Source organism: Rhea americana, unplaced genomic scaffold, assembly GCF_003343005.1.
Source record: "Rhea americana isolate MKP2758 unplaced genomic scaffold, rheAme1 scaffold_123, whole genome shotgun sequence".
Taxonomy (NCBI): domain Eukaryota; kingdom Metazoa; phylum Chordata; class Aves; order Rheiformes; family Rheidae; genus Rhea; species Rhea americana.
In genome coordinates this window covers 1,760,417-1,783,284 of record NW_028185295.1, presented here as the reverse complement: position 1 = coordinate 1,783,284, position 22,868 = coordinate 1,760,417, and the positions used below count along the sequence as shown (strand labels likewise).

Genomic DNA, 22,868 nt, shown 5'->3' with positions numbered 1-22,868 from the left:
ATTGTCATTTATATAGGAAATAAAAGTTAAAGCTCTTGAAGGCTTTCCAAGTAATTTATTGGAGTGGCTTAGTGTTGSCAGTACATTGTAGAAAAAAAAAATCAAGGATCACTGTCAATTTACCAGTGTTTCCACAATCATCTCAAAGAATATTATTTTTGGCAGGGTATATTCAATAGTTGCAGTAAGTAGCAGATGCAGAAATGTTATATCAATACTCAAATTTAGATTATTAGCAGCAGGAAGTCTATCAGCATGCCTGGACCACAAAATGCCTAAGCTAATTCTTATCCATGGTTTATTGCACACAGTTCTGTATGGTACTGTGTTGTTTTTCAAGCTAATAATAATAAAAAAAAAAAAAGCTCAGATTCACCAGCGTTTCTTCCTTTTTTTTTTTTTTTTTTCATCAATAACTTTCTTAGTTAAACTTCAGTAGCAAAGAAGCAAAGACACATCCTAGTTGAAYTTCATGTGTTAGAAACAATACTGAAATTCTTTAGGGCGTTCAGTTTTACGTTTTTGTCTTTAAGTTATGGAATAAATTTCACTAACTAGAAACTGAACCATATTTCCCTCATCAAGCTGTAGTAAGTCTACTTTGTTTTTTCTAGTTTTAGAGAGCAAACAGAAACCAGACCTCACTCTGTAGCAGATCCTCTGTTCTTCTGAATATGATTTCGAAGCTGTGCTGTTATCGGATCGTTTTCGTTTATATTCTTAAGGGAAAAATAAATGCTTTTGAGTTTGGGACAGGAACTATGACCTGAATTAGCCTTTTCTTCTACTTCAATCATGAATAAAYGAACAGAAGTGCAGAGGATACCATGAAGTTGGGAATGATCAACTTTTGCACCACTTTGGTACCAGAATCCATTTGTGTGTGCTGGATCAGTGCTGTGTACTGTCCTAAATAGCCTGAATAGTAGGCAGCCCTTGAGTGGGCAGACAGTGAAACTAGCAGGAACTAGAATGCAGGAAGAGTTGAAAGTAGTGAACTGTAGCAGAGAAGTAGAAGCAGAGGTGGCTGTTTCCTGTAGTTCTCAAGTTTTCATTGGTAGAAGCTCTTCCACTCCTGCACCTGGCCCATTCAGTGCTAAACTTGAGTGTTTTGACAAGCCTTAGACTCTCCAAAAGCAGATCTGACTGGGTGCTGCAAAGGAGAGGCTTCCTGGTTCTCTAATGGGTTGGCAAGCCAGTGAGAGTCTCCTCTTACAGACACCAGATCATCCTCTCTGTGGGAGGTGTATGTCATGTGATGTATTATGCTTAGGTGTTGGTGCTTTGATCTGATATCCTTTCCACTTCTCTTTCCTTCTTGCAAATAAAGGTTATTTGGCAGCTGCTGATGCTTAGTTATGCTGCTCTGGCTTCATTGGCTGACTAGTACAGGTGGTTCTCATTTTAGTGGGAACTTTAATGCAAATAATTTGTTTAGCTGCTCATTTAACTGCCATGATAATGTGTTATAATGTTTTTGCTCGAGTAGAAAACATTGCAAATAACGGACAGATCTCTAAAAGATGAATAAGAATCTGCAAGTGTTTGTTTTCTATGGATTACAAATTTCTTACAATAGGCTGTGTAGTTGGTTACTCATAGCTGGCTTCAGTTTCAGCAGCACTGGTACAAGAAAATGAAGCATCAGATTATTTGTTTGTAATCAACAAATGCAGTATGCAGTGGAGCTTTTTAAGCATAAACCAAACTACAAGAAAATCATGTAAGAATAACGTGTCTTACTTGACTATCTCTGGAACTTAATTAAACTTCAATTAAGTTTGAAGATCATGTTGAGTTCTTCAAGGATTTTTAAGACCTTTCACTGTTTTTCAGTGAAAAATACTGACCTTTTGAATAATGATATAAGGCTGCTGATGGTTCTTATATGACACTTTACTGATTTTGGATGGATAAATTTAATCTACAATCTGAGGCAAACATGAAAGTGCCTTCTCCACTGTTGGTCATAGTAGCAGCTCTTAAATAAGGATGTTTAGGCCTACTTTACTGAAGTCAATCACATGGATATTTTTAGTAACTGATACTTCTGCACTGAGTATTTTCATTTTAAAAATCATTTTTTGACTAAAAAATGTGCTATCTGGAAAGTATGATTTAATAAGTATATGTAACTTGTTTTGTCTTGTAGGATCTCTTCGGTACAATGCTCTTAACGTACCATTACACAATAGAAGATATCAGGTAAGCACTTCTGTGGCTTCAAGTGTAAAGATCTAATTTTCTGCACTGATCTAGAATAAAACCAGTCATTTTAGTGACTCTAAATGGCAGAAGATAGGCTGTATTCATGTTATCATGATACTCCAGGGGAATTTCTGTCCACAAAGCCTTTGTACTTTGCGAAGGTACAGTTTGCATTATTTTCATGTGGAGGAGTAAGTCTTCTACTTAGACTGTAGCTAGTCTTTTGGCCCCTATGTGATGATTACTGCAGGCTGTTAAGTTAAGTTAGGCTTAATATTTGCCTGTAATGAAAGGTGTTTATCGGAAATTCTTATGCCTTTGCTAACATGCAGTAAGGTAGAATCTGAACACTTCATTTCTAAACTGACAAAGCTTAAATTAACTTTAAAAGTCTTAAGCTTTTCTGTAGAGAAAAGGTAACTGATATCTTGAATTCACTTTTCCTCATAGTCAGCTTCTTTTCAGTCACATTGCTTGGGCTCCAAAGAATATTTGTATTTGTAAACTATACATCGGTGCATACACTAGAATACCATATTAGTTTGTTACCTATCAATAATTGTAATCCTTTCAAGCATCAAATTGTTTATCTTTGAAAACTCTGTATGGTTCATTCTCATTTTATTGGATACTTGAGACCCAATCACTCATATAAATTTAAGTAATAGAAAGCAAATAATTTGTTACATCTGTTACCTGTTATGTGAAATAAAAACAGTTTCTATCTTTAAAGAAAAGTATGCAGTTTCAAATGGTGTTGGGTGAACTTTAAGGTATAATAATTGCTGTTATCCTGTATTTTTAGACTGAACTAGTAATGGGAAAAGAGTGCGTCATAGATGGTGAATTAATCTTTTTCTTATATTTAACTACAGAATATTTTTCTTATTTAAATAGATACACCTCAAATATAATTTTTTGTAACTATCTTTACAGCTGAAGTTGCGAGACCTTGCTGGGCAGGCACTAGCTTTTGTTCAAGATCTTGTAACAGCTCTTCTGAACTTTCACACATACACTGAGCAGAAAGTCCAGATATTTCCTGTTGATTCTGCAACAGACACTATATCACCATTAAATCAGAAGGTAAAGCTTACTGATGTCAGTTATAAGTTTATTCAGTTATACTGATTTTCAAGGTCAGATAATTTTGATCATGGAAGTTTCTTCAACCACTGTTAAAAGAATGCTAAGAATATGCTCCTGAGGGGGCAATCTCTCTTTTGTGGGAGGATTTTTTTTTCCCTTATTGAATGAGTTATTTGAGTGTGGTCAAGGGTATAGTTGCAGGGAATTATTTTCTCTTGTGCTTTTGCTACAAAAGAAACGTGATAAATCAAAGCCTTTCTTTTTTTTTTCTTTTTTTTTGGGGGGGGGGGAGAAGTGCTGCTTTAATTTGCATTTATGAAAAGTTTAGGTGACTGCTTTAAAATACCCAAGTATTGCACTATTAGAATAGATGCTTGTCCTTTTTACTGTAAAAATACAATAGGGGATGGAAAATGTTGGGACAGAATGTCTTGTGTTTAACTGCAGTGTAAAATCAACTGAATGTAAGGTAGGTTTATGTAGGAGAGAGCTTGGACTGTATTCCATCATCGAACATTAACCTTATAATCTGGTTTTGGGTTATCTGTGTTACCATCTTTCCTATAAGTGTTATGAAGTGTCATGTCTGTAAAGCATGTTGAAATTATATTAAACTCCCGCCCCTGCTCTTTCCATGAAACTGTGGGAAGATGCTGCTAAGCTGCAGCCTGAGACTCGTTATGCCATGAAGCACAAAACAGAACTTTATGCAGGCGTAAATGTGTGTGGGGCATGCTTTGCTGTAAACTTACTTTAGTATCTAAGTTGTTGACTATGTAGTTCCAATGGACCTATGCATATTTCAGTTGTGAGATAATCTAGTTTTCTGATTCAGATGATGATTTCAGTTTGGTAGGTTGAAGGTATCAGACTTAAGCCACAGAAAATAGACATTTCATTCATTAAATGTTAGTAGCATGTGTAGTGGCAATGTAAACTATCCTAAAACTTTCTTGTTCTTAGAAGGACCGCTTTAATCTCTTTGCAGTCAGCAAATATGCATGCGCAGATGTTTACCCACTAGAGAAATCCCATTCCATTTACCTTTTCAGTCCCTTCAGCTATATGAATCAAGGATAAGCTTTCTCAGACGTTAGCGTAGATCTTAATTTGAGAAGGAATAGGGTTTTCTTGTTCCTGCCACTAAACACACTCAAGATAGTACATTCCTCTTGTGAAAACTATGTTGTTCTGTTATCTCCCAAATTCTTTGGGGCAGGAGCTGTCTCCTTATCTACATGGCCTAGTATGGTGATTGAATTCTAGATATTAATGCCATTTATACTAAGTAAGTAAAGCTAGATTTCTTAACCATTGCTTTTTGCACTTTTTTATTCTTAACGTCGTGGTTAATACTTCCCCATTGCTTTTCAGCAGAGAAAAGTGCTTTCACATAGCTGAAACTTGCAGCTTCATCAGAACTGTAATTTGATTGTTTTTCTGATAATTGATTCAGTAGTTCAGGCTTTTTTTGTCCTCATAATTGTCTCTTGTAGTCYGCCCCTACTCTGGTTTATTTATAACCAAATTGCCTCCATGCGCCTTACTGCTTAGGGCTTTTGCTGTGGCTTTCCAGCAGCTAAGCATCTTTTGTCACTCACTGAAGCAGYTCCTGAATTTTTGGGTATCTGTTTGCCTGGCAAGTGTTCTCAGTGTGATCTTAGCTCCTCCACTGAGTGGTTCAGAAAAAGTCTCCCCTTAATGCAGTAGAGGAAAAAGAGACGTTAGTGTCATGTAGTGGCTTAGAGCACTTGCACTGATTTATTTTTCCCCAACTCCAGGTTTTGTCTGGCGCTTTCAAGCTATTTCCCCCAACAAATACTCAAAGTAGATGTGGACAATTCCCTTCCAGGTTCAAGTATTCCTTTTCTCTTTAAGTATTGAATTGCTGGGTTCTATTGGGTCTTCAGCATCATACTAGATAACTCCAGTCCTCTTGCAGTACAAGTCAGGAGCATTCTGCATGTGGTATCTCTTCCTTAGATTTAAGAATTTTCTCTAATTCCACCAGATTTGTGCATGCATGAATGAGAGCTGAGCATCTCTTCTTGTTAACGCTATGTTTCTGCATCATAATAATATGTAATTAAATGGAAACTTATCATGCCCTACTTGCCTGGGATCTTTAGCTACTTTTGTAATAATCAAAGGTGAAGGTACCTTTCTGTGGAGCAAAAAACACCCCCAAGTTTACTTTTGGCTTTTTATATCAATCTATGGAAAAAGCTTTTTGTAATACTGTGGTATTAAAGTCAAAAGCTGATGTTACAGTTACATTTCAATTGTGTGAAAGAGTAAATACCTTAGTTTTCAGGTATGTACTTTTTTGAGAGGAAAAAAAATTATAAAAGTTATTTAAGGGACTTTTAGCAAGGTCAGGCAGCTGTACGAGGCCAAAATTTCGCAATTGGTCTAACTTGCTATAGCTACTGAAAGTAGCAGTTCTCCCTTTGATTAGTTACAGTTTCCTCCTTTGTATTGGCATAAGCATGTTTTGACTAATGCAGCAAAGTGAATTAGAAACAGATCCAGATTAAAATTTACCTTTTTTTGTTGTTAGTTTTAACCCAGTCTCTGTGCATCATGGCTGTGCAAATGTTCGTGCTGATACACAGGACAAGGATGGTATGTGAACAACATGCGTGAGGAAAGTAGAATAACTCATTTTAGTGGCTTAATAGGTGCATGAAACTAGCCTTAATTTGATATAGTTGAGCTTTGAGGGAGTTCAAAACCTTGTACTTGAAAAGCAGAAGTTTGGTGTGCTGTGCATGGCAGTTAAAGGGAGATAAGATACCATGGAAAGCCCTAGGTGGGGTTTTGTCTGAACTTCTGTTGTAGTTTTCACCATATCCCACTTTCCCTCAAGGTGTGTGTTAGTCTACCCTGTAGAAGAGGTGACTATACATCACTTCACTGTTACATCTTTTAATCGAACTGTTTAGGATTATCCAAGACGAAAGGTGCTGTATGAAAGTGAACTGTTCARTTGGTAACTTGAAACATTTTGCAAAAGCACACAGCAAGCACCATTTTAAATCTCTCTGTACTCAGTTCTCACAGTATCTTCATGAAAATGCAGCGTATGTTCGCCCTCTGGAGGAAGGAATGCTTCACTTATTTGAGAGCATTACAGAAGATACTGTGACAGTGCTGGTAAGATTTCTTATTTTTAGCCTTGAGAAAGCTCTCTGCTCTACAAAAATACTAATGTGTTGTTTTCCTTCCAGGAAACAGCTGTGAAATTGAGGGCTTTTGCAGAACACTTATCTTCATACTTAAGCTTTTTAAGAAAGATTCTTCCTTACCAGTTAAAAAGGTACTTTTGATTTAACAGATCAAKTTAAAAGGATGCTAAGTATGTCAGGTTTTCACCATTAGCAATGTTTAACACTCAGATATCAAGTCAACCCAAAGACAGAGCTTTTTCTTTATCTTCTGGCTCTTGAGCCTTTAGGTTTGTGTTGGCATGTGGGTGTGTTTTTTTCTTCCTTCTAGCTGGTCATTAGAGCTGAAAACATGTATTTTAAAAGCCTTTCTGCTTACAGATAAGGCTTTAATGAAAGATGAATTGGCTTTTTTTGTTTTTTAAATCGTATTTTTCAATAGCACTGATACTCTTCAGGTATTGTAGGCAGTAATTGTCAATTTTCTGAGTCTGTCTAGAGATGCAAATAACACTAYATAAGAGCTAGAGATGCAAAGTAAACTAAGCCAGATGTACTTATGCACTCCGTTCTACAGTGAAAAACTTTGTTCCTGAGTGTTTTGAGGGGAGGTAGACTGTCAGTGTAAAGTAACACTTAAAAAGAGATTTTGGATTGAGGAAGAAGAAAGAGCTTATTTTATGTCGTCTTTGTGCCTCTTCTCCTCCACTTTCARCTTAGAAAACAAAAGAAATTCTTTATATGGTAAAGGAAAAGGTCTTTAAACTGATACTTTCAATTCTTTGCCAGGGATATATACAGCTCTGCTCCTCAGGAGGTCCTGTCTTTTGACTGAGGCTTCCAAGAACTGGGCTTTTACATGCAGTCAAATTGTCATGTATAGCTAAGTTACTCTAATATGTTAACATTTCTAAAATAAATTCCTAGTTCATTATCGCTTTGGGCTTGGGGTGTGGAGAATGCTACTTATCTACCTCCAGAATCACAAACTTGTTTCTCATTATACTTGTGTGTGTTTTCATATTTTCCTAGTTTGGAAGAAGAGTGTGAGTCTTCTCTTTGCACAGCTGCCTTAAAAGCTAGAAATATGGAGTTACACAAAGACATGAAAAAGTTGACTGCAGTCTTTGAGAAGCTGCACACTTACATTAGTCTTCTTGCTTTGCCAAGTAAGTGCCTGTTTCGTTTCAGCTACTTTGAGACTGCTACTTTCTAGATACAGACTGAACTATGGGGCAGGTGAGTTCTGCCTGTGCCCTGCTTTATTGGAACCCTGGGACACTGAGTGCACTGCAGGACACTTTTCTTTCTATATGCCACTTTCTCCCCTCCCCTTCCGGATGGRTGCGGCTAGGATGCAGACCTGGAAGTTAACAAGCAATCCCATTTATTACATTTTAGATAGTCATAGTTAACTGTAGAGAAGAAACTACTGTAAATTTTTATAGTATGATTGACACTACCTCTTTTGTCATCACTTAATAATTGTAATAAACTGAATTTCAATATTATCTCTTTCAGTTCTTACTCATAAGGTTATTCAGCTACAACTTGTGGTTATAACTTAGTAAAATCAAGTCAAATCTTTGGGTAGGGGAACAATATCCAGATGCTTGCTGTAGATAGTAAGAGCAGATAGTTATTGTATAGCTTCAGGCTTTTTCAGCCTTCGCTTCTTAGGACGGAGATAGTGCTCCAGTAATGAAGTAAGTATGTAAATGTTTTGATATGTGTAATTGATCTTTGAGACAAAAATAGCTGCATGTATTTGTAAAGTCTAAATTAAATATAAAATACTTGGAAGTCTTTGACCTACTTACTGTGGCAAAATTCAGTAGAGAAATTTAGTATGAAAGGGGAAATTTTTAATCAATGAATCTTTCTTCTGTTCTAAAGGTTATACCCCCATGCAAATGTTTCTAGTAGGTAGGAATTGGGTGCTTTGTCAGAGCTAACTTTTTTCATTCATGATTGAACTTTAGTTTTCTTACTTTTTACATGATACTCTTTAGGTACAAAACCAGAAGGTCTTCTTAGGACAAATTACAGCTTTGTATTTACAACTATTGCTGCAAATCTTCATGGATTTCATGACATTCTGAAAGGTGAGAGGAATGGGGTAGTGGTATGTTTCAGCTTTGCTACTTTCTTTATAAATATATATACACACAYGAACTTTCTAACAGTATGTTAGATGTGTAATATGTGATTAAAATATAATCCTAATCAGTAAAGGCAAAACAATCAAATTAAACCTACTAACTATTTGTTTTGGGGATACGTGTGTGTTTCTCATTCCTCCATTTTGCTAGCTTTGTTCTTGTAAGATGCTGGAAAACTTAACTATGGTTCTCTAGAATCACCCTGAACARTATCACTTCAGTTTCCGAATTGTATTGCTGTAGTGAACTAGCAGACAGAATGGAATGCCATTAAATGTACATATTTTCCCCTGCTTATATACAGTTCACCTAGTCTCAGCAATCAAAATGGAATTTTTCCTTACAGTTTTTAGGTGAGTTACTGTTTTAATGTGAATATGTAACCAAAGAAGTTAGCCTTTATTTTGAAATTGTAACTTCCTCCTTGAAAATAGCTTATGCTATCACTTATCAAAAGGATGTGGATATATTACATTCTCAGTCAAGTACTGTTTGGTTAAACTGAGGGAGGAGGGATTAGAAACACTAATGGTTCTCTGTTTGTCTTTATTCTAGAATATTCTGTACCATATAGCTATTCCCAGAGACTATATTCAGCGTAGTTGAATCATTTTGATGCTAGTCAGCTGTATAAACATTAAACTTCTGTAATCTTAAACAAAATGTATCTTGATTCTTCAGGCTGTTAGTAACAAGTCAATAGTATTGCCTAATTTTTCAGAATCCTTATTATAGTAAGTCTTTATATAAATTAAAAAAAGATTGTTGGTTTAGTCTCTTTTTTTTTGATGTTCAGTCTTACAGCATGGGTGAGATATCCCTTCTAGTGCCTCAGAGTTGCTGTAATTCCAGCAACCTCAAGACAAAACTTTTACCTTAAAAAAAAAAAAGTGAAAAGAATCTGTTAATAGAATCATTAGCTAACAAGAGAATTATTGTGCTTCACACCTCCTGTCCCCATATGTCAGATTTTTTTTATTCTTTTTCTCTCCTCCCTTCCTCACCAACCCAAACTAATTGCCAGCTTCCTAAACTTGCCACAAAACATGATTTCTTTCTAGTGGTGATAACCTGGAATTTCTCCATTCTGTAGCGGTAGTTTTTATTGTAATAAGTTTATTTGTGAAATAATTGCTTATTTCTAACTAAACCAAAATTGAAAATTTCTGTTCTTCCATGGTAAACACTCTTTTTCTTTCTTTTTTTTTTTTTATTTTTGGTGCTCTTGAAATAAGTGTATGGAAACTACACTTCGTAAATGACTTTCAAAAAATTGATCGTTTTCTCTTAAGATTGTTACTATTTTTAACTGAAAGAATTACTRAAATTAAAACGTCATACCTTCTAAGTCATGTAAATTTAAGACTCTAGTATCAAGCATTAGTAAAAATCTTGGCATCTCTGTATGTGGAGATGGTAAGTATACTTTTGAAATGAAGTGCAAGTTTAAAAGGACCTTGGCTGCCTGGTATAGCTGTGATTTTGGGGATACTGAGGGCACTTGAAAATACGTCCTTTTATTCTGTCTTTTTTAACAAGCATAATATCTATTTCTTAGGTTTGTAARCAGTTGTCCAAGGCAGTCTACTGAAGAATTAGTTATAGGAATACCCAGACTAACTTTTTATGCAGYTTATTTGCAGAAGAGAATGTTCAAAGCCAAAGCTGTAAAAGTTGAATTTAAAAGTGGTTACTTAAACAGACCGAAGAAATAACTGTTCTCTTCTTTAGACATTTCCAAGCACTACAGTCAGAAAGCAACTTTAGAACAGGAGGTTCCAACAGCCACGCAAAAACTTGTAACAACAAATGACTGCATTTTATCCTCTGTTGTGGCTTTAACAAATGGAGTGGGCAAGGTAATGGTTACTTTTTTTATTTCAATATAATGCCTCTTTTTTTAAAAAAAAAAAGCTTGCTTGAGTTAAGATTTGAGAAATGTATTTATCACCGTCTCTATTAGTAATATATAGTATCAGTTTATTTTAAGCTGTTTTCAGGCCATATGTTAAAAGGGACTGCATGTTTGATAAGAATAGATACTGCAAAGAGGATGCCATACTAGTAAAATCTATAAATGTGCAAGAGAAGTGAACTTTTGTGAATTTCCTTTTGTTGTGAAATCCAGTGTAACACTATTTTTTTTTTTCTTGGTGCATCTAGATTGCCTCGTTCTTTAGCAACAATTTGGATCACTTCACTACTTCGTTGAGTTATGGGCCTAAAGGAGGAACAGAGTTCATCAGCCCTCTTTCGGCTGAGTGTATGCTGCAGTACAAGAAAAAGGCAGCTGCCTATATGAAGTCTTTGAAGAAGGTTTGTTCAGCTAGCAAGCTTGCACAGGGAAATGACAGTTCACTTATTGTTATGTCAAAGAATCCAAACTAAGGATTTCTAGTATTTGGAWTGAATTTTCCTCTGAATAGAAAATCCCTCCCTGAGGAAGTGGGACCATTAAATTCTACAATAGAATTGCTTCTCTAAAGAATGTATTTGTCCTCACAACTGAGGGTACATGTTTTTTCTATTGTCCACTTCCACAAATAACTTCATGCCAGGGCTCCCAGGAGAAGACAGTTGCTTATTTAAATTTCTTACCATACTTGCTAGAAATATGGAGTGATTTATGTTAAACTCATATACTTGCTTTGACTGGAAGATGCTGCAGATTAGCAGGTGAAAAAAATAATTGAAAAGGATGTATCCTGGAAAAAAATGTGCTGAGCTAAAGGGCTAAATAGTACCAGATCTCTCCCCTCTGTTCCCATAAAAATGAGCAAGTAAGTGGTAGTGTACTTGATGATTTATCATTAAACCACTTTGCTGTGATTTATGTCAAGTGGACTTAAAGGTGCATATGATCATTAAGTAACAGGTGGAGTATTCTGAGCTTTTTTTTTTTTTTGATCAGGTATATGTTACTTTATTTGGAGCTCAAGCTAGCTCTTCTACTGGCTGTTAAATATCTGGAATATTTTCCCTTTAGTAAAAGGGATTAGGGACAGGAAGGAGGGCAATAAGAAATAAATATAGAAAATACAAATTCTGATCTACTGTGAAATGTTGAGGTTTCTTTTTCTTTCTGCAGCCTTGTTCAGATTCAGTGCCTTATGAAGAGGCTTTGGCCAATCGCAGAGTTCTTCTGAGCTCCACAGAAAGCAGAGAAGGCCTTGCACAACAGGTATTCCGGTGTAAATTTAACTAACATTTAATATATGTTGTAATTATGTAAAAGGTAAAGCAGTATTGGATAGCCTCCCTGTATATTTTGAAGCTTAAAATTAGACTGGAGTATCTTGAGTTTTGTGAGTAAAAGCTATTATTCTTGTCATGCTATGTTATCCAGGGTTTGCTCTCCTGTACCTGTAGCAGATACATGTAATTATGAAAGACTATCTTATGCCATTGATGTCTTCGTTGTATAAATACAGGATGCCAGGCAATCTTTACCTAATAATTTAGATAAATTCAAAATAAGGCAAGAATAAAGCATATTAAGATACCCATTTCTGTTATATGCTGTTCTGAATGTTCTCTCAGACTATATAGAATCTGTCAGCACTGCTTACAGACAGTGATTTTCTTTTTAAATAAGGAATATGTGGCTACTTTTACCGCTTCTTCATGTGTCTTGTTTCTGGCAACTGAGGCACTGGGAGATTAAACAGTATTTAAAAGTTACACAGAGACAGGAAGACTGAGAAGAAGTGAGACTTTCAGACTAACCTCAGTTCTCTACTGACTTGAGCGCTCTGATTGTGCTTGAGTCATTCTGGTTTTGCTTTTTGTATGGTGTGGGATATTATATGTCCTTTTTTCTCCAGAAGAAGCTYTCTGTGATTTGCAGTGGCCCATATTCAAAGCTAAATTCAAATACAAGAAATGAAATATRTGGAATGATAGCTATAGTTTTCATATCTGGATAAGTTGAGGGGTTCTGTGGTTTGGTTTTGTTTTTAAGCATCGAACAAGACAGTGCTGGCCATGTATCTTTCCAGTTTCTATGCGATTCTTCTAATCTTTACCAGCTGTAACTTTCATCTAATGTGATGCTCCCAGTTCTATGAGCTGTAGTTGTGTCCAAACATGGTGTCTACTTAAACATGATAACTTTTGACCACATAACCGTACTTACGGCTACAGTTCAGATCAGTAGGTGTTTACCTGCTGTCTTGTCCAATTAGTTCACTTGTGTCATGCTTTCAAATAATACTGCTTTCARATAGCTCCTGTATTTTGTGTGATGTGTGTTTGTGTCTGGTAACATGGACTGTAAACTTTTGCTTCCTAAAGGTTCAGCAGAGTCTGGAGAAAATTGCAAAACTTGAACAGGAAAAAGAACACTGGATGTTGGAGGCCCAACTAGCTAAAATAAAGCTAGAGAAAGAAAACCAAAAACTGAAGCACTCTCTTAGTGGACATTTAGCTGAAACTATACAAGAGCGCTCTGTCTTGCCAAATGTAACTGAACTGAAGGAGGAAACCATAGAAAAGAGTCAGAGGGAGCCTGTTAAAAGTGCTAGTCTGGTAAGTGACTCTTTCCTTCAGTGGAGAGAAAAGAAGGGGGGAAAAAAACCCGTTTCATTTGGAAGTGACTTCTTGGTAGTACTATTTGATCCATGGAGCACTTTTACTGGAAGTTTTTTGATGGTGTTGAACTGAGTTAACACTTGGTCTCCTCAAATTTGCAAAGCCACTTGTTAATGTTTTCTGCAGAATTTAGAACTGATTGGCTTTTGAGACYTTTTTGTTCAGTAACTTTCTTAGTGGTATAGAGCCACATTTAAAACTCTGCTTGTATGACTGAAGGGGAGGAGTAAAAGGTGCTTTAATTTATTTTATTTTTTTTTTAGTTGAGCCTTGCAGGTAGTAAGTATCTTGGGTCTGCTCTGAGTTACTCACTTTCTTTTTTRTCTGTAGATACATTAATGGAAACAAAAGTATGTAATCAGTGGCTTTTTTTTTTTTTTAATTCTCCGTTAATGGGTTGGACTTGCTACAGGTCAATGTGGTATAACTTAATTTTAGTTCAAAGAAGCCATCACAGTTGTTCATGTTCTCTAGAGCACTAATTTTATAACCTTTGTAAGTTCATACAATATGGGTTAAAAAGTTKCTTTTGGATACTGCAAGCATTCTGTTCTTGCCTTTCTGTGTTGTAAGTGTGTATTGCGGGAGGGGGGGTCGTGGTGGAGGGGAGTGTGTGGTTTTTACCCCCTTTCTCTCTGGTTATCTGATCTTAAAAGGATTTTAAAGGGGGTTACATTTTCTCCTCAGTTAACAAAGTGATATTGACAGGGGTATAATCTTTAATGATTTGCTCAGGAATCAGTTTTCTCCCCAMTTCCTTGCCCATTTCATAAAAATGACAAATCATGTTGAAAATCTAGTGTTTTGAACTAAACTGATGTCTAAAATTTTTGATGCTTTATTTAATTCTTTAGGTGTTTGAGAAGTGTATTCTTTTTTTTAGCAGTAATACTTAATATCACTCACATGTCAACATTCCACATTTTTATTTCTTATCTTTATGTCTTCCTGTCAATGTCAGAAACAAATTCTGACTCTATGGAGACACTTGTTCTCAAAGCTCGTTCTTTATACGCATTGTGTGGCTAGATAACTTCTCTGCTAGAGTTCTATTARTTCTTCGGCCTGGGCTGTCAGTGCACTGGAAAAAGGAGTTTAGAAGATGCTCAAGAAACCTAAGATAGATTTCCTTGCTCTTCAAACCAAGTAATTAAGGAATACCTTAATGCATTGAAAYATTAACATTTTTTTGTGATTAAGCTATGTAATCAAACAAGCTAGCTGTATCTTGCTTCCCCCCCCCCCAACCATGTACATTGTAAGGCTAATTACTATATGGGATATTTAATATTTGGATAGTTRGTGTCAACTTTAATTCTGCTGAAAGCATTCATCTATATATCTTATTGCTTATGTTGCAGGTRGAGATACTTAGATTTTTGCTTGCTGTCAATTAAAATAAACGTGCAGCATTTTAACAAATACTCAGTTTTAACTTTTGCCACTTYTTTTAATGTGAAGTCCTTTTATGACAGAAGCCAAAATGATTTATATCTGTGGTATGTATTTTTGCAGTTTTCATTTAAGCATATTTTCTGCTTTGTTCCAGATTGGAATGTTGACTATAACTACTGATAATGAAAAGGTATTCTGTTTTGAATGTATMAAAATAGATAAGTTTTAAGAGACAGAATTGAAATATTTAATATTGGTAATTTCTTATTGCAATAATGGTATGAGTTCCAAATGTAGTATGAATATATGTTCAAGTTTCTGAAACCCATCTATTATTTTGTTCTGAATGCGCAGTAACTCTGGAGTTCTGTGTAATGAACTCTCTCATATTCAGCTGATTTGTTCAGGTAAGCAGGTCGGGAGCAGTGTGAGCTGTGGTCTAAATCTGTTTTCTGCAGTGTGARGAAAGCACTGCTGTGTTGGTCCTTCAGTAACACCTACCAGATTCCAAGCCTCAACACTTCCTAGCTGATAAAGTTACTTACGCACACACGCGCGCGCACACACACACACACACACAAAGTTAAAGGTCTTTCTCTAGCTCTCCTTTTATTTTTTGGCTCTATGATGAGTGTCCCTGGTGAGCTCTCCAAGGAACTGAAGCAGATTACAGTTCAGTGCTTTCCCTTTTCTGTTCATGCAGGAAACAGATGTGTGTTTTACCTTGCTTTTCCTTTTTTTTTCCTTTTTTTTTTTTTCCCTGAATGAATAATTAAAAGGGGAGAGGTTGTGGCCAGATAATGACTGGTACAAGTTTTTAAAAGCTTCTGTATAACACTAAAATTCAGGGTAATGAGAAGCCATGTGAAAGCTTCTTCTAGTGGGTAACTCTGTAAATTGCTTTAAACTTGCCAGTTTCCTGTAAAGAATTCCACCCAAAKGGCCAAATAAACTTCTGGTAATGTGCAGCACTGGAAATAAGGGTTTGGAGTATCTGAGTTGCTGAAATTTGGTTATGCTCAGGAATTCCTGCTAGGAAAAGGTAGCAGGTTTTTTGCTGGGTACAAGTAGTCCACTTCTGCAGTAGATTTTTGTCTTTATCAGASACTTCATGTTAAGCTAAGCAACTCTTACATCTTCACTCAGCTCTCTGTTATCGCAAAAAAAATAAAATAAAAAAAGAGTAAATCAAAGGTGTGCACTTCTTATATGATAGTACTATACAATTGCTTATGTTTGACATTGAAAGTTACCCTTCACCTGCTGTAATTTCAAGTTACCCAAAACTGTATGCTTTTGGATAGGGCAGCCAGACCTCAGGTGGGAGGAGGAAGAGTCAATATGTATGTGATGTAAGTAAATTGTTGTGATGTGATGTGCTATTAAATATATTAATATCTCAATCTACTGAAATTTTTTGCTTTGCCAGGCTCCAGATAACGAGTCTCGTGAGGACTTGATAAAAAACCACTATATGGCAAGGATAGCAGAACTTACATCTCATTTACAGCTTGCTGACAGCAAATCAGTACACTTTCATGCTGAGGTGAGCGGGCAGGCAATGCCTATACTGAAAACAGTAAATCCTTTTTGAATTTTCCCAAAGACAGGTGTTATGACAGTGGGTTTAAATATATGCTACTTAATGTTTCAGAAGACTTGTTCCTCAGATATGTAGATTTTGGCTGTGGTGTAGTATGCAGAAAAATAGGCACTGTTGAAAGTTTCTAAAAATTATTTTTTAGCCTTGTCTTWATTGAATGTATTGAGAAGCACAATAAATGTCACTTAATTATTTATACAAGCTGAAGTGGCTAGTTTTAATTGCCAACCTAGTTTTGACTTTATTTTAAAGTGACCCTGACATTATTCAAAAGTGCTTGAGCATTTGTCATAGTGATTTAAAAAGAGGTTTCTGAGAAATTAGGTTTTAGGCATAAGTAATATTTTAATTTCAAGAACGAACAAGATGCTTCATTTTCTCTGTAGCTGCTGCTTTTCTTTTTAAACCTTAAGTAACTTTTCCTGTAAGTAGTTAATTCCACAGATTAGCTACCAATATGGAGTATGTTGAATCTTCAGACTGGCAGGGCAAATGCTCTGACTTTTTTTTAACAGATGACATAATATGGAGGAATCATCTTTCTCTGATACTTAAGCAACATGTGAAGTGACTCATTTGTGTTGATTTTTACTTATGAAATATTTCCTAGCAGTAATGTGGAAAAATACAAACCAATGTATTTTTGTACAATGTACGTTATACAATGCAATGATGATTCTGTAAAATGAAACAAAAAAAATTGAATGTCAACTATTATCTTTGCATGTCAGAATGTGTATAAGCTGTGCTTAAATTTCTTGAAATGTAAGGATTATGATTTACAAAAAGATGAAAACATCCAAAGCATTCAGTTAAAGATGGCAATAGACAAAAAATACTTTGAGACTAATTTTCCTTCTTTCTGCCCTCCTCATCCTGCTCTGATGGACAGTGTCGAGCGCTTGCCAAAAGATTGGCTTTAGCAGAGAAGTCCAAGGAATCGCTCATGGAAGAGTTGAAACTAGCTAGTCAAAACATCAGTAGACTACAGGCAAGTAAAATACTAAATGGCATCGCAGATACATTTTATAGGGTAGCGATATGGGAGGGAAAGTTGAGGGAGAAAAATGAGGGCCATTGAGTGTGGTCATGCCTCTACAGGTCCTTAGTAATGTTATGTAAAAACGATGTCACACGGAAAAAGGATTAAACTAGTGCTTTTTAAATCCATCCWTTAAGTGGAATGTCCTTTTAGGAAAAAGGTTGTAGTAGCCCAGCTTGTGTTTTAGAACATTTGACGCCAAGAWACTTAAAATGTTTTTTGCATCTAAAGATGGGGTTGTGTGACAGGTTTCAGTGGCTTGCCTTGCTRTGTAAGGGGAGGACTGTTCTGTGTGCAACCAGGATTTACATCTGCTCTTTTCTTCATATCTTCATTCCTAGTAGGMTGCAGAGTAGAAACTGACAGGTTTTACTCTAGCTCAGTCAATTTAACTTGGAAACAGGACTAGAAAAGTGGTGCAAATGCATTTTTCCAAACTAARTGCAGAATACTTAGTCCTTCAAGGCACCTGAGCCTGAAAGTCTTAAATGGCARGATTTTTTTGATGGGTGGTTTAATACGAAAAAATAAATTTAGAATAGTCTTTTACGAAATCACTTTGAACAGTAGATACTACTGTGCCTAACTTGCTATGAATTTACCACTTTCTCTACTTCCCCATCTCAGCTGTGTGAAGGGGAAGTAAAAAGGAAAATTCACAAGTGTTCAGTGAACAAGTGCTTTCACCTCTTTCTTACTGAGTTAGTACATAGCTTTATTGTTCACTTGCCTGAGACAGTGTGTGCCTGAGATGCTACATATAAGGAATGAATATTTATGGTAGATGCTTGGAGAAACTGTTCAGGAATACACTAGTATTTTGATTTAATCCCKTTAACAAACTTCCCAAGCAACATCTAGCTGTCAACATGAGATGGTCATCCACAATTACATAAGAAACTATATAATAAGACTAGCAGGTGCACTACTCTTAAATTTAGTCTATATAATACTGAATTGGAGAATTGTTTAGCTCAGAGAACACAGAAGGTAATATAGTCCACTCCTTGGTCAGACCAGAGCTGAGTGAGTTTAGGTTCAATGAGGAGTTCCTTGTATGCCACACTGGCCTTCTGCCACTTTTGATTAATTTTCTGAACATGAGTTTATTCTTTTGCTCTGAGGAGGTTGCCCTTGAAGATTAGCCAGCATTCCTGGCATCCCCCTTTACTTTCCAGGGCAATTTTCCATGGAATCTTGCCAGGCAGATCCTTGAAGAAGCTAAACTTTACTTTTCTGAAATCTAGGGTTGTTGCAGTTCTGCTATTTGTCTTGCTTGCTTCCCTCAGGATCTTAAATTCYGCTGGCTTATTGGGTTTCTGCAGCCAACCCTACCCTTTGCTTTCACATGAACTTGCCCAGTTCTTCCTTCTTTTCTTACAACTGTTGATAAGTTGTATCAGGAAATCATCTTTACCATGCTGGAGAACTCCCAGATTGCTTGTGTCACACCATGTTGCCCTTCCAGCAGATGTCAGGATGGTTAAATTCCTTCATGAGCCATAGGGTCTGTGATTGTGAGGTTTTATCTGATTCTTAATCAGACATTTTGCATTAGATGCCCGCTGCACCACCCTTGTTGGTTTCCTGAGATCTCTACCCATAAGGTTTTAAACATCTTGTCACCTATTTTAAAGTAAARCTGTGAGCGTTGAAACCACTCCTATGCTTTGAGCACAGCTCCTACCCTTCCCATCCTGTCCTTCCTAAAGAGCCTGTATCTATCACTGCACTCTAGTCATGCACACTATCCTACTGTGTGTCTCTAATCACAGAGAGATCATAGCTGTCCAACTGCATGTGGTGTGCTAATTTCTTCAGCTTTATGTGCTGCATTTGCTCATGTACAGGCAGTCTTCTAAGTCTCTAAATTCTAGTTTTTCCTCAACTGAAAACAAGATTTAACTGCAAATCTCCTAGATAARCCATGAAGAGTTGCAAAAAATTCCCAAAGAAAGAAAAAGGAAGGGCAGGCTATACATGAGACTTTAAGTAAAAGAAGATAGCTATTGGGTCTTTTTCATTAAGTGATATTTTTTCCAATCGATTGTCTTAATTGCACGCATTCAAYGTCAAAAGTTCTGATTGCTTGGTGGAAATACAAGTTGGTCATTTTGCTGGTTGTCACTAATATTAAGCAAAGGCTTCTTATATCCTTTTTTTTCCTCTTCTCTCCTTAGGATGAATTGATGACGACAAAGAGAAGTTATGAGGATCAGTTAAGTATGATGAGTGACCATCTCTGCAGTATGAATGAAACCTTAACTAAACAGAGAGAAGAAATTGATACACTGAAGATGACAAGTAAGGTAAGTTGCCAGGAATTGACATTGGGCACTGACTGCAGCTTGAAGCTCTGTGGGTTGCATKTGGCATTTGTGCAATACCAGTGTTTATTAAATCAAGTTACAAGCTATAGTTATTTCAGTCAATTGGAAAAGAAGCTCCAAACCTTGTCCTGCATATTTCAGTTGAAGTAAAGACTATTGGAAAACATACATATGTAAAATACTGAACGCTTTATTCTGTTATATTATCAGGGCCTCCTTCAAATTACCCTCTGATGGCAGATCAGCACTTCTTGTTTTTSATGTGGTGAAAATAAAAATATTTGCAAATCTATTTTGTGATACAAGGTATTCATGCTTCAGTTATAGGTGGGAGTGTCCTCCCTGCACTCCTCTTTTGGTTGCAGTATACTCTATTCTTGGCAGTTACTCTTTTTTTCCTTTTTATTTCCATGTTCTAGCCTATCTTCTTTTTCCTCTGTGAAAATGAAAATATTGCTATTAATTCTCTTGTAAATTCTTTAAAAGTACACACTTACAGTTTTTCCAAGCAAGGAGTCTATCCATCAGAAGTAAGTTTTTGACTTGTCTTGCTTATGTTAGTGATGCAATAACTGGAAGTCTGCCACTTGGAGCAGTCATTGCTTGAACTGTGGTATATCCTTTTCTGAAGATTCTAGGRAGAAATCAATGTTGTGGAGACATTTGTCCTTCATTAAACTGCCTGTGAAATTAAACTAGCATTATTCTCTGTAATTGTAGGGTATATGAAAGGAGGTTTTGCTGACGASTAAAAATTCGTGTTTTGATTAGAGGTCACATGACAGCCATCTTTATTTTTAGACTCTCCTCCCCATGTACAGAACTGTTTTTCTTTAGATGTCTGATTTGGCATTGCAAATTTTCCTCTGGATTAGTTTTTGCTGTGTAGTCTTTTATGTGCTCGTTTTAGAGGGATGCTTTTGACTGTATGCTGACTGTAACACTTTAAAGTGTTTTCTGGAGGTTTTCTACTACTACTAAGAATTGAAGGGGTATATCTCTAAGCAAGTAGTTCAAAATCTAACAGCAGCAGACAGTGGTTTTGGYTTTCAAATGCTACCAAAATGCAGAAAGTGATCCAGCTGAAATCAAAGTGGTGCAGTGAAGGCCACTCATTTGGTGAGAGTTGCTGATTTGATTAAAACAAATACTATCTTAGGAAATAGGAAAACAGTGAATTGTCAGCAAGTAATTATTACACAAGTTTGTTTTTAAGCTGTGTTTGCTTTGTGGAATTGTTGAAAGTCTATTGTGAATTGATTGGTTGTAAAATAAATTCTTTCTTTCCTAAACTATTCTGCATACAACCAAGCTAAAATTATTTTTTTAAAGCAAAATGGGAGGGAGGAACTGTGGAGGTTCAGCATCATTTGAAGGGAAATTATCCTTTAAAATTTGTATTTGAAATACCACCTAAGGACAAAATATGACTTGACTTGTCTTCATAGTGCTTACAATATTTGTGGAATTAATATAACTGAGGTTTTCTGGGGGWCATAACTCATTTAATAGTCACTAATTTAAATAACTTGTAACTCAGTTTCATTTAAAGCAAGATACTTCTATTTGTTTGAAGGCTCTGGTACCTTCTTCTCCAAAGCCTGTGAGAATAGAGGGCTTTATAGGAAGCAGTCCAGCTGTAAGCTGTCATTGAAAGCTTATGGACTGTTTATTTTCAGTTTCACTGATCTCTATTTGAAGGCATACATTCTCAAGCCTCAGGTTTTTGTATGTAATTTGCATAAACTCTTATCTGAATTATCTATTCTGTTCACTTGTTTCTTGTTGCTACAGGGAAATTCTAAAAAGAACAAAAGTCGATAGTTCACAACTAATCAACTGTCTTCAGAGGCTGCTGCTGCTCAGAACACAGATACAGAAAACTGTGTCCAGTTCTTGTTTGATACAGGAAGCAGAGGWGGTAATTGGTCTAGTAAAAACTGATTTGGTGCTGTAAATGGCTTTCAAACATTTAGAACTTGTAACAGATGAAACACAACTTAATGTTGGCTCCAAACCAGAAAATATACACTCTGTGGATAATTTATATAGTAATTACMTTCAGTTTTTACTGTGCACTTTTTAAAACCAGGTTTTAATTTCATGTTATTACTTCAGATTTTGTATATTTTCAGATCTGACAGTGCGTTAACTTGGTATCAGTGCAGTAGTTGTCTATTTCTGAGTTAAGTTAAACTGTCAACATGTGTACATTCAGTTACTTGTTAATAGTTTAAAAATAATTTTGAAGACTTTTGGGGGCTATGCAAGCTGTGCAATTACTGTAAATGTATTGTTCCTGTTCTCGGCTCTTTTGAATTAATTGGGATTGTGGCTTTAAAAATGAATTCTRTAAATTCACCCAAGTAAATCGGATCATTCTTATTTTAGACCATAATAATGAAAACCTGCTTGCTTGTATTTGGCACTTTGGATTTTGAAATAAAGAGCACAAATAGTTAAATTGGGATATGTCTATGAAATTGCTTTAAGCCCTTATTTAGTCATTTTGTCTACTGAATGAAATAGCTGTTTAAAGCTAGAGCAAAATGTGATTGTAAGATGCCCGAAAAGAGCGAAGCAGTATACRTTTGTAGACTAGATCAGCTTACAATGCTTTCTCACGATAAAGAAAAATATGAAATATGTAGAAGATTGAAACTCTGAATTTGCAGAAAGTCTTTGGAATTAAGATGCTATCCTGATGGAGTGGTTTTGGATGAGGATGTGGCTTTTTCTGTGTTTCAGGAAGTCTGTGAGCTTTCAGCCTCCTAAACCTCTTAGAAATTTTAAGTGAAATCTTATTACCACAAGTTTTCATAGCTTTTTTCTTTTCTTTTCTTTTCTTTCTTTCTTTCTTTTTTTTTTCTTTTTTTTTTGAAATCGAATGCTATGCTGCTCAACACTTTACATTGAGCTTCTCTTCCATAATTTGTGTTATGGCACTTGTCCCTTACAGGTTTACTCTGATATCAGCTGTATCAATGTGTGTTCTGAGTACGTAATAAAATCAGTTGCACAAAGGCAGCTTGATTTGTTTGCTTCTTAATTCTGGTTATGTCTAGATTGCACAATGTGATACTGTGGCAAGATGCTCAAGGTTTCTCCCCATGAGGTGAGCTTATGTATCAAACCAGTCTAGTTACTGTGCTGCTTTTCTCATGGTATCTTGGTTTGAACAGGGCACCATACCGTCATTTATACAGCTTCTGGCGTCGAGGCAGCTTGCATTTCTCAAYGTAATGCCACAGTATGCAGAGTACACCTAGTCCAGGCCAGCAC

General features: G+C 36.0%; 1 protein-coding gene across 1 annotated transcript in view; it reads left to right on the top strand.

Annotated features, from left to right (window-relative positions):
• PPP1R21 (protein phosphatase 1 regulatory subunit 21) overlaps positions 1 to 22,613 on the top strand; it is a gene marked incomplete at its 5' end in the record, with an annotated part of 31,899 nt that extends 9,286 nt beyond the window's left edge. The window contains 15 exons of the mRNA XM_085325820.1: positions 2,153 to 2,205; positions 3,145 to 3,294; positions 6,352 to 6,453; positions 6,528 to 6,616; positions 7,497 to 7,633; positions 8,477 to 8,569; positions 10,358 to 10,485; positions 10,790 to 10,942; positions 11,715 to 11,807; positions 12,920 to 13,153; positions 14,766 to 14,801; positions 16,041 to 16,157; positions 17,107 to 17,205; positions 19,437 to 19,565; positions 21,381 to 22,613. Coding sequence (XP_085181946.1) covers positions 2,153 to 2,205; positions 3,145 to 3,294; positions 6,352 to 6,453; positions 6,528 to 6,616; positions 7,497 to 7,633; positions 8,477 to 8,569; positions 10,358 to 10,485; positions 10,790 to 10,942; positions 11,715 to 11,807; positions 12,920 to 13,153; positions 14,766 to 14,801; positions 16,041 to 16,157; positions 17,107 to 17,205; positions 19,437 to 19,565; positions 21,381 to 21,410 — 1,643 coding nt within the window. The remainder of the gene's footprint in view (positions 1 to 2,152; positions 2,206 to 3,144; positions 3,295 to 6,351; positions 6,454 to 6,527; positions 6,617 to 7,496; positions 7,634 to 8,476; positions 8,570 to 10,357; positions 10,486 to 10,789; positions 10,943 to 11,714; positions 11,808 to 12,919; positions 13,154 to 14,765; positions 14,802 to 16,040; positions 16,158 to 17,106; positions 17,206 to 19,436; positions 19,566 to 21,380) is intronic.
• Positions 22,614 to 22,868: the final 255 nt, after the last annotated feature.